Below are 18276 nucleotides of genomic sequence, written 5' to 3'. Positions count from 1 at the left end.
AGTTCAAATCACTGGGTTTATATGCCATAGGAAGGCCAGGAAAGCAACATAAAATTAACACTGGGAATGGCAAGTAGTTAATATCACTTGTCATTTACTTTGTATTTGGTAAACAAATTTGCTTTCCCATTTATTTATTTAATCATCATTAGAACCCTCTGAAATAGGGTACCATAAATATAATTCTATTATACAAATAATGGGATTGAGGTTAAAATAGATTGGGTCTGAAAACCAGGTGTTGAAATGACTCAAGGAAAGCCTGTTCTATTTTGGTTTTCCTCATCATCCAAACACACCTTGCAATACAGAAAAGTGGTTCCTGATAGTCTTAATGAAGTTCTTTTCATTGCTTCTGCCTCATTCAGTCCCATGAAGATGAATAAGAGTAAGAGGCAGCTCAATTTGTATTTCCAGATTTCTGAGATCTATCCTATTTCCTGGAACTTTGTCACTGAACAGAATTAAGGAAGGTAAGAGATGAGGTGTTAGAAGTAATAACAGTGGTGACTGTTAGCAGATGTAATGATGGTGCTCACCATGATGTTCACAGACTTTATGGCAAATTGGGAATAATTTATGAGAAACAACGGGATCAAAACAGAGTGGGCTTTATACATAGAAGTAATTCAGCCCAACCAGAAATCAATGCTCTTTAGATTATTGATTTTCAATATGTGAACTTTTGCAGCTATCTACAAAAACTGTTTCTTCTACTAAAAATTCTTCAGTTTAATGGAAACAACAATAAAAAAACTTCCCAACAAAACAAGTTACCTTTCGTGCTTTCACAATTAATGCTGATAAAATTTTCCTTCCACTCTCAGCAAGGAATATCCTGTTGGCTCTTTCTGAAAGAATGACCTGAAAGAAATATCCATCCCCAAGCAAAGAAGAAAGAGACCTGAAGTTAATTTGAATGGACATTTAACTTTATAGCACATCTATGCAAATAACCCTAATGCAGCCAATGCACTGTATGTGGCACTATTTCAGCAGGCAGACCACAGAGAAAGTTCTAATTTATTAAAATGAGATGTGCTCTTGAAACCTATAATCAAAAAAGATTAAAAGGAGATATATTTGAATTTAAATTCTGTTCAATTTAATATTAGAAAGACCAAGTTAAATGGTACACAGCCCCAAAACATAAGAAAATAAAGATAATTTTGTTGCCTAATGACCTTGTTGCATTTTAGGAAATCAATGATTTTACAAATGATGTAAATTAAAAAATCTAGAACACATACTAATTGATAATAAAAAAGGAAAATTTTTATTTTAAGCAGCTATTTGTACACATCCCCAGCATCAAAATATCTTGCTTTGACCAAGTTTGGTGGACCTGGAAGCCATGGGGGAGGAAAATGACAACTGAAGCCAATGGAGAGAAACAGCAGGCAGAAAAAATAAACTTGGTAAACTGTATTTTTGCCATTGGAAATAAGAATAACAAAGAGCAAAGAGTTGTCCTGTTTATATGCAGCTGGACGCTATAGCATGAGGGTGGGGATGAGTGGCTGGGTAAAGTCACTTAATGTTAAAAAAAAAAATACCTGAAAAGCCTGTCGAATACAGTGAAGTTTGGCAAGAAAATCACTGTCTCCTAGGCACTCCAGCATTTCAGTTCTATGTAATGAAGAGGGGAGAAAACTGTTAACACTGCATTCAAGAGCAAGCCTTCTACAAATTTGGATTCAAACAAGGCTTAACCCCAGGACATTAATATATTTCAATACTGACAAAACATATTAAAAATCTTTTTTGAGCCTAAAAACATGTTTTCCTCTGTTCTCATCAACACCTTCAATAAGTATTATACAAACATGGCAACAGCACCTGAACATTTTTCATAAACATAAGCAAAACTGAAATGGTACCTAAGCACTCTTGAGTAAATTTTTCCTTCCTCAACTAAATGCATGGCTTCTTCGTAGAAAGGGCAGTGGCAGAGAGACTCCAGACTGTAAGTATGCCGTACGTCTCTGTGTTCTGCAAGCTGAACGTTATAGTGGGTTAGACGAAACAGACTATAAAGATATAAGAAAGAAAACTATAGAAGACACAAACTAGGATTTTACTAGCATCAAAATATATTCAATTTGATTAAACCACAAAAATCTTACAATAAGATTTTATAGTAAGAGCTGAATTCATTTTATTTCAAAATTTAGTAGTAAAAAAGAGTACAACTTTGTAACAAGCTTAATTCATTTTAAATCCAACTACTTAAATCCACAGGGTGCACAGAAAAGCAGTTTAATCTTATAGTTCACCAACAAAAATAATTGAAGATGAAGCATTAAAAAACTTTTATCATCTATCCAATAAATGCTTAAGAGTATTTTAAATCACAATTGTAAATGAAGTAAAACTTTCTATAAAAACACTGGAAAAATCTTAATTTGGCTAATTTGAATGGATATTATATGTATTATAATAAAATTATAATTTTATTATAATTTATTAATTATAAACACTATAATTTATTGATTTATATGTAAATTATAATTTATTATTATAATTTTATTATATATTTGACTCACCTTTGTATAACTGAAAAATAGCCATGTACCTCTCTCTGGCTAGTATAACAACTCTACAAATGCAGTTCCAGTCTTCTGACAGCTCATTAAAAAACAACTGCAAACACTATAGAGTAGCCAGCTAAGCAAGAACTCTTTGGAATAATTTATTTTTCAATACTATATGATACACTTAAATGGCACACAGTAGGGTTTTTAACTTTTTAATAACAATTTTATTGAGATATAATTAACATACCATAAAATTCACCCTTTTATGTGTACAACCCAGCGTTTTTAGGACAGGAGTCTCTCCTTATCCACGGTTTCACTTTCCGCGGTTTGTTACCTGCAGTGAACTGTGGTTCAAAGATATTAAATGGAAAATTCCAGATATAAACAATTCATAAGTTTTATTTATTTTTTTAATCTCCACCCAGGGGCATGTTTCCACTGATTTTAGAGAGAGAGAGGGAGATATAAATCTCATAATCAATAAAATATTTTTTTTAAAAAAACCTATTTGAAAAAATAATGATGAAAACCTTTCCTGACCTGGTAAAGGAAATAGACATACAAGTCCAGGAAACACAATCCCAAACTAGATGAACTCAAAGGGGCTCACGCCAAGTAAAATGCAAAAGGATAAAGACAAAGAGAGAATCTCTTTTACCTACAAAGGAGTTCCCGTAAGACTGTCTGCTGATTTCTCAACAGAAACTTTGCAGCCAGAAGGGAGTGGCAAGAAATATTCAAAGTGATGAAATACAAGGACCTACAACCAAGATTATTCTAACCAGGGAAGCATTCATTTAGAATTGAAAGACAGACAGAGCTTTCCAAATATGAAATGGCTAAAGGAGTTCATCACCACCAAACCAGTATTATATAAAATGTTAAAGGGTCTTCTTTAAGAATTTGAATAAAATGCCAATAAGTGCATATCTGTCAACAATTGAATCTAAAAAACAAAATACCGTATTTTTAGGACTATTTTAAGATTCACCAGACCATAAGATGCACCTAGGTTTTAGAGGAGGAAAATAGGAAAAAAAAATTTGAAGCAAAAAATGTGGTAAAATATTTAATAACCTGTGACCTGGATCCACCGCTGCCGCCCCCCCAACAGCGAGCCAGGTAAGCTACATTCAGACTATAAGACAAACCCCCCTTTCCCTCCCAAATTTTCAGGGGTGGGGTGCATCTTATAGTCTGAAAAAATACGGTAAATGATCAAGCAGAACAGAAACAGACCCACAGATACAGAGAACATTTTGATGGTTGCCAGATATGGGTGGGGGTTAGGGAGATGGGGGAAAAGCGTAAAGGGTTTTAGAAGTACAAATTTGTAGGTAGAGAATAGTCATAGGAATGTAAAGTACAGCATAGGGAATATAGTTAATGTAATAACTATGTATGGTGTCAGATGGGTACCAGATTTATTGAGGTGATCACTTCGTAAGTTATTTAAATGTCTAATCACTATGTTGTACACCTACAACTAATATAATATTGTACATCAACTGTAATTGAAAACAAATTATTTTTTTAAAGATTTTATTTATTTATTTTTAGAGAGGGGAAGGGAGAAAGAGAGAGAAAATCAATGTGTGGTTGCCTCTTACATGGCCCCCACTAGGGACCTGGCCTGCAACCCAGGTATGTTCCCTGACTGGGAATTGAACCTGAGATGCTTTGGTTCACAGCCCGAGCTCAATCCACTGAGCTATGCCAGCCAGGGCGAAAGCAAGTTCTTAAAAGAAAAAAAACAAAAACAAAAAACTATCAAGGTCAGCCAGAGTTGAAAGGTTAAGGACTTACACATTTTTTCCTGGACACATGCATAGCCCTGCTGTGTTTGTGGGTTTCTAGATCTCCAGGAATATGTTGGTGCTTTTCAAAGACCCCTATAAACATCTCGTTGCCCCATTTTTCCTATTAAGTTTCTTGGTCAACCTCTTGTTAGCTCCAGCTGGTATTACCACGTCAGGCAGCTGCAATGTTCAACAATTACCACAGATTGTTTTCAACAAAGGCACTAGGGATAGAACTCTTTCTACACAGCAAGCTCCAAGTCAGGTCAAATAAAGACAAGCCCTGGGAATGGAACTTTGCAGGTCAAACAGTGACACTTCTCTAGGCATGGGGCTTTTGAGAAGCTCCAAAGCCACTAAGTTTCTTCCAGTGGCTGCTAGCCCTTTGGTTTTCAGTTACCATAGTTGCTAGATGTTGGTTTTAAGACTACTGTGGAGAAGGGGATGGAAATAGAATAAGTTAAATATCTATGAAGCTCACTATTCCTAAGGAGATCCAGCCATTTCTCTTGAATAAATGCTGTTTGAATTCTTACAAGTCTTTCATTAATGATCAGAGTTCTATTTTTTTTTTTTTTAGAGAGAGAGAGAGAGGGAGAGATCAAGTTGTTGTTCCACTTATTTATGCATTCATTGGTTGATTCCTGCATGTGCCCTACCAGGGATGAAACCTGCAACCTTGGTGTACTGGGACAACGCTGTAACCAACTGACCAACCCAGCCAGAGCTAAAACATTTCACTTTGACAAATTCTGCTAGTGTTTTTGTGCTTTTGTGGAGATTTTTACATGTTTTTACTCTACTATTCTGGAAGTGTTTTTCCATGTTCTAGTTCTGGCACTTCATATGTACCCATTATCGTGCTAAATGTTTTAATTTAAATATCTCATTTACTCTATCCAACAACTCATAAAGCAGGTACTACTATTATCTGCATTTTACAAATACACAAGGATTTAGATTAGCTGGCACTTGCCCCAAGTCCCACAACTAAATAGTGGAAGTCAATTCCAGGCAGTTATTCCAGAGTTTATACCCTTAAATATCAAACTAAACTCTCCCATCAGCCTTACCCAGAAAGCCAAGGGGGAAGAAGTTTAAGTATCAACAATATTTAAGATAGCATAAATACGTCTATTTGACCAGTAGCAAAAGAAAAAAAGGTAAACAGAAATAAAAATACCTGCCATCATATATTTTCTGCTTTAAGTAGTATTTCCCCTCACAGTTTAAGGAAAATATAAGAATGGAAAGTATTTTCAGTTTTATTTGAAAAAAGTTTAAAAAATAACAATGGAAATTTTTTAGATATTAAATAGTTTAAAGTTTGTACCATTGTCAAAACAAATATGAACTATGTACATCTACCAGTAGGAAAAAATCCCAAGGAGGAAACTGAAGTGCCAATTAAACTCTCCACATAAAATAATTTATACTAATAAGAAGTGAATAATTCCAACAATGACAGATTCCAGAGTCAAGTCTTGATTAATTGGTCTACCTTGCTTATTTGTTGGTTTGGCTGTGGTGATCATTTAAATATATCTCTTAAAATAGGCTTGCAGCTGTGAAAAATACATCATATTGAAGATTTGATGCTAGCTAACACCATCAACTCTTAAGAGACAATGAAAACAAAGAAACATTTATTTAAATAATGAATCAAGTTTTTCACAGCAAAAAGCAAATCACTAAAAAAGTGACTTAAATTCTCATTTTAGAATATAGTTTCTAGGAAGGAGTTTTTGACAATATTTTCAAAAACTTTTTTTAAAGGTTTCAGAAAAAGATTAACATTTTATGAGAGCTGAGATGTGATTTAAGGAGCAGAGGTCAATAAGAGTTTAATCCTAGCATATGAAAATGGGCAATTTACCATGAAAAAGGACCCTCCCCTCCTCTTCCCTTCCCTGTCTTGTCTTGCTTTTTTCTTTTTCCTTCCTTCCTTCCTTCCTTCCTTCCTTCCTTCCTTCCTTCCTTCCTTCCTTCCTTCTCTCTCTCTTTTCTTTCTTCCTTTCTTTCTTTCTCTTTCTTTTTCTTTCTTCTTTCTTTCTTTTCTTTCTCTCTCTCTCTCTCTCTCTCTCTCTCTCTCTCTCTCTCTCTCTCCTTCCTTTCTCCCTCCCTTCCCTCCTTCTTCCCTTCCTTTCTCCTTCCTTCCCTTCCTTTCTCTCTATTTTTTGCTGGCTGAAACTTTTGAGATGTCCTTTATTTCTAAGTCATTCTTGCCCCAACAGGGTACATTTCAAAAATTCATTGCTGTTGTTTTTGAATGGGAAAACAACAAGTTTGTTTGAGGAAGTGGGCAGGTCTCAGAACTTCTGGAGCCGCTTTTTGGTTCTGGTGGCCTTGGTGACCTTGAGCACAGCAAAGCACAGTGTTGCTCAGGGACAGCACTCACCAACCATATCGCCCATCTGGACATCCCTGAAATAGGAGGACTGGCACATGGACATGATTTTATAGCACTTCTCCAAGTGTCTGTACTTTTAGTAGTAGTGGAGGTAGTCTCTGTGGATGACAGTGGCCCTCTGCAGCTTCATCTTGGTCAATATACCAGGCAGGACCCACCCTCAAATGGAGACATAACTGGTATAGGGGCAATTCTTTTCCCTTGTCAGTGTAGATGCCCTCAAAGGCCTCCTTGGGCATCTTGAAGATCAGATCAATGATCTTATAGTACTGCAGGAGCTTCATCTCACTAGTTTCTCCAGGTGGGACCCTCTTCTTACTTTGAAAGATGGTGGGATGCTTATGGTAGGCATGCTTAGTCACTCCTTATTTAATATATGTGGCTTCAAAATTAAATACCAAAGCAACAGGCTCCCTGGATTAGCACCTAGGACTCAGTTCTCAGAGAACCAACTGTAAAACCTAAGACCTCCAGAAAAACAGCCCACAAACCTTAAAGTTTATGAAGGCAACTCCTGTAATGCTTGAGCCTCAGTCAAATTCCAAGTGTGGATCCCTCAAGATTTATAAATGTTTTAATGTTTTACTTTTTATGCTATTACAGTTGTCCCATCCCCCCCCCCTTCATTTCCATCTCTCAGGAATTATATCAACACAAAGGTATGTACTCTCTGACAATCTCCAAACTGGGGTGCGAGGTCTCACTCTCAAGGATACATCTATGAGGCCCAGGGCAGGAACCTCAGCCTCAGCACCAGCCCCAAACCTGCACCTGAATTTTATTATTACTTTCTTAAGATTTTATTATTTTTAGAGAGAGGGAAAGGGAGGGAGAAAGAGGGGAAGAGAAACGTCAGTGTGTGGTTGCCTCTCGTGCACCTCCAGCTGGGGAACCTGGCTTGCAACCCAGGGATGTGCCCTGACTGGGAATCGAACCGGTGACCCTTTGGTTCGCAGGCCAGCACTCAATCCACTGAGCCACACCAGCCAGGGCTATTATTAAGACACTAGATTTTGGGTGATTTACTATACAAGAGATAACTGATATAAGTACAAACCACACTAACAGCAACAAAAAGACACACAAATTTCCCAAAACTATAAAGTAAATAGAAATGTGTGGAATATGGAAAGGTGAAACAGATGAGGAAGCCACAATCTAGAATAAATTCAAGAAGAGATATATTTGTCAAGAGTAAGACATTTGCTAAGCAGAAGCTTAAAAGCACCAGGCCTGGAGGTGGCAGATATGAGAGTGGGTTTGAAAAAGAGGGATTGAAGATGGGAGGTTAAATGAAAGTCTGTGTCCAAATACCTATAACAGTCCCACATCTCATACTACTCCCTCCCTGCCCCTTTTCCTCCATTCCTGAACAGGAAGGCAGCTTGTAAAAAAAATTTAAAAAATCAACCAGAGGATACTTTTTTTTGTTTTTCTTTTTTTAAAATTTTACTTAAATTGTTATTGCAGTACAATTTTCTATCTTTTACTCCCATCCCAACCCACCCACCCAACCCTCCCCTCCTCCCTCCCATTTCTACCCGCCCCTAGTTTTTACCCATGTGTCCTTATACTCATTCCTGTAAACCCTTCCCCTTCTCCCCTGAAATTCCCTCTCCTCTCCCCTCTAAACTCTGTCAGTCTGCTCTTTATTTCAGTGTCTTTGGTTATATTTTGCTTGTTTCTTTGTTTTGTTGTTTAGGTTCCTGTCAAAGGTAAAAAGTACTTAAACTGCCTGGAGAGAATAAGTCAGCTAGGGTGACTGATGGGCCTCCTAGAATAAGGCCCTCTTCATTCTGTATCTAGGTATGCCCTGCCTACTAGGCTATTTCCAGAACATTAATCCTAAAGAAAAGCCTGCCAGTCAACATACCACAGAGAAGTAAATGGGCTCAGTTTGTTCTCCTGTTCACCTTTACATGGAAAAAACAAACAAGACACTGCAAACTCACACAATCTACCTAAGAAAATCATTCCAGCCCTGATTGGTATAGCTCAGTTGGTTGGGTGTTGACCCACAGAGTGAAGGGTCACCAGTTTGATTCTCCATCAGGGCACATGCCTGGGTTATGGGTTCGGTCCCTGGTTGGGGTACATATGAGAAGCAACTGGTGCATGTTTCTCTCTTGCATAAATGTTTCTCTCCCTCTTTCTCCCTTCTTTCCCCTCTCTCTAACACAAATAAGTAAATAAATAAAATCTTTTAAAAAAGGGAAAGAAAGAAAATAAATCCAGTCACTCATCCACTTTCAATTAGAGAAAAAAACCATCAGCACAAGAATGAAAGCCCAAGACAAATAGACAAAATTGATGCAGAGGAAGTAAGATAATTCAAGAGAAAGAAATTTTAAATGGCCGACATAGCCCTCCCTTTTCAGATTATGATTATTCTACATGTTTATTTTTGTCTCCTTGTATGTTATTGCTAGTGTATTATTTTGGATTGCTCAAAGTACGTGCTAGCAAGTCAGAGGTGGGTGTAGCAAAAACTTTCCAAGCTTGAGTATGAGTAGATGTATCTGAATTATAAGAAATAAAATGTTCGCTTTAAAGAGCACCCTACAATTTGTATATTAAATACACATACCTTAAAGAGGGGCAATTCTAAGAAAAATGAAATCTAAGGCTAAAAATTACTCTCTGCAATATTAAATGGCAATCTCTTTAACAGGGGAGAGTTGGGAAAGTGCTTAAGGCAGTGGTATCCTAACATTAAGGCTTTTCAGAATTTGCAAATGTGGTAAGCAAAATAATGTCAAGCACAAAAAAATCACAAATTGTATAATTCTATTTATATGAACTGTCCTGAACAGGCAAATTCATAGAGACAGAAGGTAGATTAGTAGTTGCCAAGGGATGGTGGGGGCAGGGGTAGGTGAGAAAAGAAAGTAATGACCAATAGTTAGAATTTCTTTTTCTTTTCTTGTCTTTTAAATTTTATTTATTTTATTTTTAGAGAGAGGAGAAGGGAGGGAGAAAGAGAGGGAGAGAAACATCAATTGTGGTTGTCTCTCATGCACCCCCTATTGGGGACCTGGCCCACAACCAGGCACGTGCCCTGATTAGGAATTGCACAGGTGGCCCTTTGGTTCACAGGCCCGTGCTCAATTCACTGAGCTACACCAGCCACGGCTCTTTTTATTTTAACAGTTATAAAAAATATTCTGGATTTAGAAAGTGGCACTAGTTATACAATTCTGTGAATATGCAAAAAGCACTGAACTGTACACATTAAAGAGTGAATTTTATAGTATGTGAATTAAATCTAAATAAAGCTATTATTTAAAAAACAGACTTTTCCAAGAAAAAAAAGGCTGTGGTTCCAAACCAATGTCTGGCAAAGCTTATGTAGGAAAATCCTGTTAATCATTTTCACAAATGACTGACCTAGCTTAGAGAAAAGCCTAAGACAGGACTTGTTTTAATCTAGAGAAGCAAGGAATCTTTCTGGTAATTCTGAATAAAGCTTTCAAATAATCACAAACTTTAGGTTCCCAAGTAGTTCTCATCTTATTTTCTTAATAACTTTCCCTAATTTAAGGGCTTGGCATATAGTAAGTGTAATTAAAAATAATTTAACAAACATTTCTTAGAAAAGAATTTATCTTGGAACATTCACATTCCGAGATCATATATTTATACCCTAGAAGCATTCCCAGGATATTTCTCAGATAGTGAGTCCTTCTTGTGGTATTCATGCATTTTGTTTTCCATAAGGGTTCTTTAAAAATTTATCAAAATTTTGTGACTTATAAAAAATTCAAAGTGAGTACAATGAACACTTGGCAAAATATTTTTTAAGTTGAACAATACAAAGGAACTTTAGAGCATTTAGGTACACTGTTCTTCACAGTGAAAAAATGCAACAAGACTAGCAATTATTCTCACTATAAACCATGTAGGACATAAGCATCTACAGAACAGAAAGATATAAAACATTTGGCAAAATACAACATCCTTTTATGATAAAAACTCCCAACAAATTGGGTATAGAAGGAATGGACCCCAACACAGTAAAAGCCATAGATGACTAGACCACAGCTAGTCAATGGTGAAAGGTTAAAAGCTTTCCCTCTACGAATGGGAATAAGACAAAGGGTGCCCACTTTCATCACTGCTGTTCAACAGAGTAATGAAAGTTTTAGCCAGAGGAGTTAGGTAAGGAAAATACAAAACAAAAAAATAAATAAATAAAAAGGGCCCTCAAATTAAAGAGAAAGAAGTAAAACTATCTGTTTGTACATATGATCTTATACAGAGAAAATCCTTAAGATTCCACCAAAAAAACCCCAGTTAGAACGAATAAGTAAATTCAGTAAAGTTACAGGATACAAAATCAATATACAAGAATCAGTTGAATCTCTATACACTAACAACAATCAGGAAGAGAAATTAAGAAAAGGATCTCATTTATAATAGCATGAAAAAATAATAAAATACTTAGGAATAAATTTAACTAAGGAGGTAAAAAATCTGTACACTGAAAACTGTATAATATGATTAAAAAACAACAGAAAAAAGACACATAAATGGAAGGATATCCCATGTTCATGGATTGGAATAATTAATATTGTCAAAATGTCCATATTACCTAAAGTCATTTATAAATTCATTGTAATCCTTATGGCACCTTGGCTCATATGGCCTAGTGGACTTAGTGACAGGCTGAGAACCAACGGGTGGCTAGTTCAATTCCCAGTCAGGTCACATGCCTGGGTTGCAGGCCAGGTCCCCAATGTGAGGCACACGAGAGGCAACCACACATTGATGTTTCTCTCCCTCTCTTTCTCCCTCCCTTCCCCTCTGTGTAACAATAAATAAATAAATAAATAAAATCTTAAGGGAAAAAAAAACTCCAATGGTGTTTTTCACAGAAACTGAGAAAAACAATCCCAAAATTTATGTGGAGCTACAAATGACCCCAAAGAGGCAAAGCAACCCAGAGACAGAAGCAAACTTGAGGCAGCACACTTCCTGATTTCAAACTGTATTACAAAGCTATAGCAATCACACAGTAGTCTACTGGCATAAAAATAGACACATAGAACAGAATTGAGAACCCAGATGGAAACCCTTGCAATAAAGTCAATCAATATTTTTTTAATGAATTTTTTAAGTCCTCACCCAAGGGTATGTTTATTGATTTTAGAGGGAGAGGAAGGGAGGGAGACAGAGAGAGAGAAACATCAATCAGTTGCTTCCCATAGCACCCCAACTGGGGACTGAACCCGCAACAAACATATGTGCCCTGACCTGGAATCAAACCCACAACTCTTTGGTGTACAGGACAATGTTCCAACCAACTCACCCAACCAGGGCAAGTCAATCAATATATGACAAGGGAGCCAGGAATACTCAGTGGAAAAGACTAGTTTCTTTAATGTGGTGGGACATTTGGAGAACCACATACAAAAGAATGAAATTGGATCCCTATCTTACATCATTCAACAAATATTAACTCAAAATGGATTAAAAACTAAACATAAGACATGAAACTATAAAACTCCTAAAAGAAAACAGGAAAAAAGCTCCTTGACATTGGCAAGAAAAGCTTCTTGACAATGATCTTTTGGATACAATCACAAAAGCACAAGCAACAAAAGCAAAAATAAACAAGTGAGATTACATCAAACTAAAATGCTTCTGCATAGCAAAAGAAACAACAAAATGAGAAGGCAACTTACAGAATGAGGAAAAATATCCACAAACCATCTATCTGATAAGGAGTTAAATATGTAAGGAAACCATACAACTGAATAGCAAAACAACAAAGAAACCCAAACAATCCAATTGAAAAATGGACAGAAGACCTAAATACATTTTCTCAGAGAAGACACAAATGGCAAACTGGTATATGAAAAGTTGCTCAGCATCACTAATAGGGAAATGTAAATCAAAACCACAATGAGATGTTACCTCAGACCCATTATGATGCCTATTATCAAAAAAGACAAGAGATAACAGGTGTTGGTGCAGATGTGAAGAAAAGGGAACACTTGTGCACTGTTGGTGGGAATGTAAATTAATATAGCTACTATGAAAACAATATGGAAGTTCCTCAAAAAAGTAAAAACAGATTTACCACATGATCCAGCAATCCCACTTCTGGGTATATACCCAAAGGAAGTAAAATCACTATCTTGGGACATCTGCACTCCCATGTCCACTGCAGCATTTTTCACAGTAACCATGGTATGGAAACAACTTAAGTGTCCATCAACAGAGGAATGGATAAAGAAAATGTGGTGTGTATGTGTGTGTATGTACACATACACACATATATTTGTGTATGTATGTATACATATATCCTTATAGATACACTTATAATATATATACAATGAAATATTATTCATCCATTAGAAAGAAGAAAGACCTGCCATTTGAGACAATATGGATGGAATGAAAAGATGCTATATGCTAAGTGAAATAAATCAGAACTTCCGGCCAAGATGAAAGCATAGGTGGATACATTGTGCCTCCTCGCACACCCAAAATTAAGGACAACAAAAATTTAGAAACAAAGAAACAACCAGAACACACAGAAAATTGAACTGTACAGCAGACCCCAGTGGCAGACCCCAGGCACGGGGAGGCAACAAGCAAACCCAGTAAGGCGCACAAGGCAGCTGGCTGTCCGCAGTCACAGATTCCTGCACAGATAAACCAGGTGAAAGCGGGCAGTGAGACAGACTGTGCAACCCAGGGCCTCAATGCCAGGAAATAAAGCCTAAAAGCACTGATTGAAAACATTTGTGGAGGTTGAGGTGCAAGGAGAGACTCCCAGCCTCACAGGAGACTTCGTTGGAGAGACCCACAAGGTACTAAAACATACACAAGCCCACCCACCAGGGAACCAGCACCAGAAAGGCCCAATTTGCTTGTGGGAAGCAGCAGAAGGGACTGAAATCCGACAGAGAATGGAGCAAGCTCCATTGTTCCCTCTTGGACCCCACCCCCACATACAGCTTCACAACCCAGTACCATGGGTTACCCTGCCCTGGTGAACACCTAAGGCTCTGCCCCTCACTACAAAACAGGCGCAACCAGACCAAAAAAAAAATATGGTTCAAATGGAAGAACAAATCAAAGCCCCGGAGCCAATACTTTTACCAAGAGATAGCCAACCTATTTGATGCACAGTTCAAAGCACTGGTCATTAGGATGCTCACAGAATTGGTAGATTTTGGTCACAAATTAGATTAAAAAATGAAGGCTACACTAAGTGAAATGAAGAAAAATGCACAGGGAACCAATAGAGATGGAAAGAAAACTGGGTCTCAAATCAATGGAATGGACCAGAAGGAAGAAAAAAAAACATACAGTCAGAAAAGAATGAAGAAATAAGAATTCAAAAAAAATGAGGAGAGGCTTAGGAACTTCCAGAACATCTTGAAACGTTCCAACATCCAAATTATAGGGGTACGAGAAGGGGGAGAGGAAGAACAACAAGTGGAAACCTTATTTGAGCAAATAATAAAGGAGAACTTCCCCGTTCTGGATAAGGAAATAGACTTCTAGGAAGTCTAGGAAGCTCAGAGAGTCCCAAAGAATTTGGACCCAAGGAGGAACACACCAAGGCACATCATAATTACATTAGCCAAGATTAAAATGAAGGAGAGAATTCTAGAAGCATCAAGAGGTAAGGCGACAGTAACCTACTAAGGAGTTCCCATCAGACTGTCAGCTGATTTTTCAAAAGAGACCTTACAGGCAAAAAGGGGCTGGAAAGAAATATTCCAAGTCATGAAAGACAAAGATCTACACCCAAGATTGCTCTATCCAGCAAAGCTTTCATTTAGAATGGAAGGGCAGATAAAGTGCTTCCCAGATAGAGTCAAGTTAAAGGAGTTCATCATCACCAAGCCCTTATTTTATGAAATGTTAAAGGGACTTATCTAAGAAAGAGGATAAAAACATGTGTAGTAAAACGACAGCAAACTCACAATTACTAACAACCACACCTAAAACAAAACCAAAAACAAACTAAGCAAACAACTAGAACAGGAACAGAACCACAGAAATGGAGATCACATGGAGGGTTAGCAACAGGGGAGTGGGAGGAGGAGAGAGGGGGGAAAGGTACAGAGAATAAGTAGCGTAGAAGGTAGGTAGAAAATAGACAGGAGGAGGGCAAGAATAGTATGGGAAACGTAGAAGCTAAAGAACTCATGACACATGGACATGAATTAAAGGAGGGGATGTCGGTGGGAGGGGGTATGCAGGGTGGAGGAGAGTGAAGGGGGGAAATGGGACAACTATAATAGCATAATCAATAAAATATATTTTAAAAAGGAAATAGACAGGAAAGACAAATAATATACAGCATGCCTTACATGTGAAATCTAAAAAGGCCAAAGCCATAGAGACAGAGCAGAATGGTGGTTACAAAGGGCTAAGGGCAGGAGGAGATGGGGAGATGCTGGTCAAAGGGTGTAAACCTCTGGTGAGAAAATAAGTAAGTTCTGGGGATCTTAATGTGTAGTATGGCAAGTATAGTTAATAATATTGTATTAAATACTTTAAAGTTGCTAAGAGAGTAGATCTTAATTGTTCTGACAACAACAAAAAAGGTAATTATGTGAGGTAATGGAAGTGTTAACCGATCTTATTGTAGTAATTATTTCACAACATATGTGTATCAAATCATCATACTGTACACCTTAAACTCATACAATGTTATATGTCAATTATATCTTAATAATGCTAGAAAAGAACATACACAAAAAAGAAAAGAATGTCTACATCAAATAGTAAAAGGAAGAGGAAATAGCTTTCCCATGAAACAAGATGATATGTTCTGTCTGTTGAAAACATACAAGTATAAAAATATAAGAAAATACACAGTTCAGGAGATGATACTATAAGCAACAGCTAAAACATACATATAAGAAAAATCTTGACAGGATGAAAAATTACAGTCACTAAAGTGTTTAGAAAAGAAGAATCAAGGTTTAGGTCCAGAGTATTAGAATACCTAAAGCTTTCCACACTACAGCATGAATTGATATATCAATTATACATGTGTGATACTATTTATATTTTAAAAAACAGTATTAATATCCTAAATCTACTCAAAAAAGGAAATTATTCTAAGGTAAAAGTGGCCATATGTGATTTTTACAACTGTTTTAAATAGAAAAAATATAAAAAGATGACAACTTTGTAAGCATTCTCTTTTGATACAAAATTTAATTCTCCATGAGACTTCTGGCAAGATGGCAGCATAGGTGAACGCACAGTACCTCCACGTACAACCAAGATTAGAACAACAACAATTTAGAGGTAGAATAACACCCAAAACTGATAGAGAATTTATCTGAATGGAAGTCGGACAGCCAAGAAGTTGAAGTAGACCCGTTCATCCAGACCGGTAGGAGGGGCGGAGACAAGCAGCAGCTGGACGCAGGGCTCGGAGCGCGGAGAACAGGGAAAACTGGGCGCAGAGGGCAACCCGGAGCTTGAGAGCCATCTGTAAGCTATCCTGGGCACGCGGGATCGATCGCAGCGGGTAGACCCTGAGTACACAAGCAGCAACTGGCAGACCCAGTGATTGTGAACCAGGGCAGAGCGTGCAGCCCAGGATCCCGGGAGAGCAGAGCTACCACCATTGTTCGCCCCCGCCCCCACCCCCACCCCCACATACAACGTCACAATCTAGTGACTGGGGTGCCCAGACCCAAAGAACACCTAAGGCTCCGCCCCTCACCATAACAGGAGCGACAGGTCTCAAACAGAAAAACAGATCAATGCCCCAGGGCTCGTCCTATTGAGCGACCAAGAGACAGCCAATCTATCAGATGCACAGTTCAAAACACTGGTGATCAGGAAGTTCACAGAATTGGTTGATTTGGGGCGCAAATTACATAAAAAAATGCAGGTTACCATAAAAGAGATAAAGGAAGATGCACAGAAAACCAATAGGGATGGGAAGGAAACTGGGACTCAAAATAATAGAGTGGACCAGAAGGAAGAAAAAAAAAACAAGCAGGAAAGAATGAAGAAATAAGAATTCAAAAAAAACGAGGAGAAACTTAGGAACCTCCAGGACATCTTTAAACGTTCCAACATCCAAATTATAGGGGTACCAGAAGCAGAAGAGGAAAAGCAACAGATTGAGCACGTATTTGAACAAATAATAAAGAACTTTCCCAGTCTGGCTAAAGAAATAGACTTCCAGGAAATCGAGGAAGCTCAGAGAGCCCCAAAGAAGTTGGACCCAAGAAGAAACACACCAAGGCACATCATAATTACATTAGCCAAGGTAAAAATGAAGGAGAGAATCCTAGAAGCAGCAAGAGATACAGGGACAGTCACCTACAAAGGAGTTCCCATCAGACTGTCAGCTGATTTCTCAAAAGAGACTTTACAGGCAAAAAGGGGCTGGAAAGAAATATTCCAAGTCATGAAAGACAAGGACCTATATCCCAGATTACTCTATCCAGCAAAGCTTTCACTTAGAATGGAAGGGCAGATAAAGTGCTTCTCAGATAAGGTCAAGTTAAAGGAGTTCATCATCACCAAGCCCTTTATTTTATGAAATTTTCAAGGGACTTATTTAAGAAAAGAAGATAAAGAAAAAACATGTATAGTAAAAGGACAGCAAACTCACAATTATTAACAATCACACCTAAAGCAAAACCAAAAGAAACTAAGCAAACAACTAGAACAGGAACAGAACCACAGAAATGGAGATCACATGGAGGGTTAGCAACAGGGGAGAGGGAGGAAGAGAGAGGGGGAAAAGGTACAGAGAATAAGTAGCATAGATTGTAGGTTGAAAATAGATACAGGGAGGGTAAGAACAGTATGGGAAATCTAGAAGCTGAAGAACTTATCAGTATGACAATGGACATGACTAAAGGGGGGGATATGGGTGGGAGAGGGGGTACAGGGTGGAGGGGAGTGAAGGGGGGAAATGGGAGAACTATAATAGCATAATCAATAAAATATATTTTTAAAAAATTTAGTTCTCAGGAGAAAACACATTACCCATAAATTTATAATTCAGTGATCACCACTGTTTGTACATTAGTGTATTTATATCTAGTATTTATATATCTAATTTATATAATTAGATAATTATATATTTAGGCAGAGAAAAATTATATATTTAGGCGCAGACATTTTTTCTTTCTTTTCCTATTACAAAATCACAATCATACTCTATATACAGCTTTATGTACTATTCACTTAACACGTTTCCATGTTATTAAGAATGATTACAAACATGTTTATGGCATTACAGTATTTCAAATTATGGATGAACCATCCATAATGTGGCATTAGACTGTTTCTAGTTTTTCATTATTATTAAAATGCCAAAGTGAATATTTTTATATATAAATCTTTGAATCTGATCACTTCCTTGGAAAAAAACATCTAGAAGTAAGATTTTTGAGCTAAAAAACCTGAACCATTTTTAAGATTTTTGATATAAGGTTGACTGCTCTCTGTTAAGGTAATGACATGACTCACCCATAATCTACAGTGTGTAAAAGTGACCATTTACAGTATGTGCTCACATGTC

General features: G+C 37.3%; 1 protein-coding gene and 1 pseudogene across 3 annotated transcripts in view; both read right to left on the bottom strand.

The window, feature by feature from the left end:
* The window catches only part of MIGA1 (mitoguardin 1), a 75990-nt gene that overhangs the window by 13666 nt on the left and 44048 nt on the right, over positions 1-18276 (bottom strand). For 2 of the 3 annotated variants that reach the window (XM_036026334.1, XM_036026335.1), the window contains exons 9-11: positions 1881-1999; positions 1557-1629; positions 778-864 (exon numbers count right to left, since the gene is read on the bottom strand). In XM_036026334.1, coding sequence (XP_035882227.1) covers positions 778-864; positions 1557-1629; positions 1881-1999 — 279 coding nt within the window. The remainder of the gene's footprint in view (positions 1-777; positions 865-1556; positions 1630-1880; positions 2000-18276) is intronic. The other variant, XM_036026336.1, reaches the window with a different exon arrangement.
* LOC114496134 lies at positions 6513-7114 on the bottom strand (annotated as a pseudogene).

Source organism: Phyllostomus discolor, chromosome 5 (genome assembly GCF_004126475.2).
Source record: "Phyllostomus discolor isolate MPI-MPIP mPhyDis1 chromosome 5, mPhyDis1.pri.v3, whole genome shotgun sequence".
Classification (NCBI taxonomy): Eukaryota; Metazoa; Chordata; class Mammalia; order Chiroptera; family Phyllostomidae; genus Phyllostomus; species Phyllostomus discolor.
The sequence above is the reverse complement of the archived record's forward strand: the minus strand, read 5'-3'. Positions and strand labels throughout refer to the sequence as shown.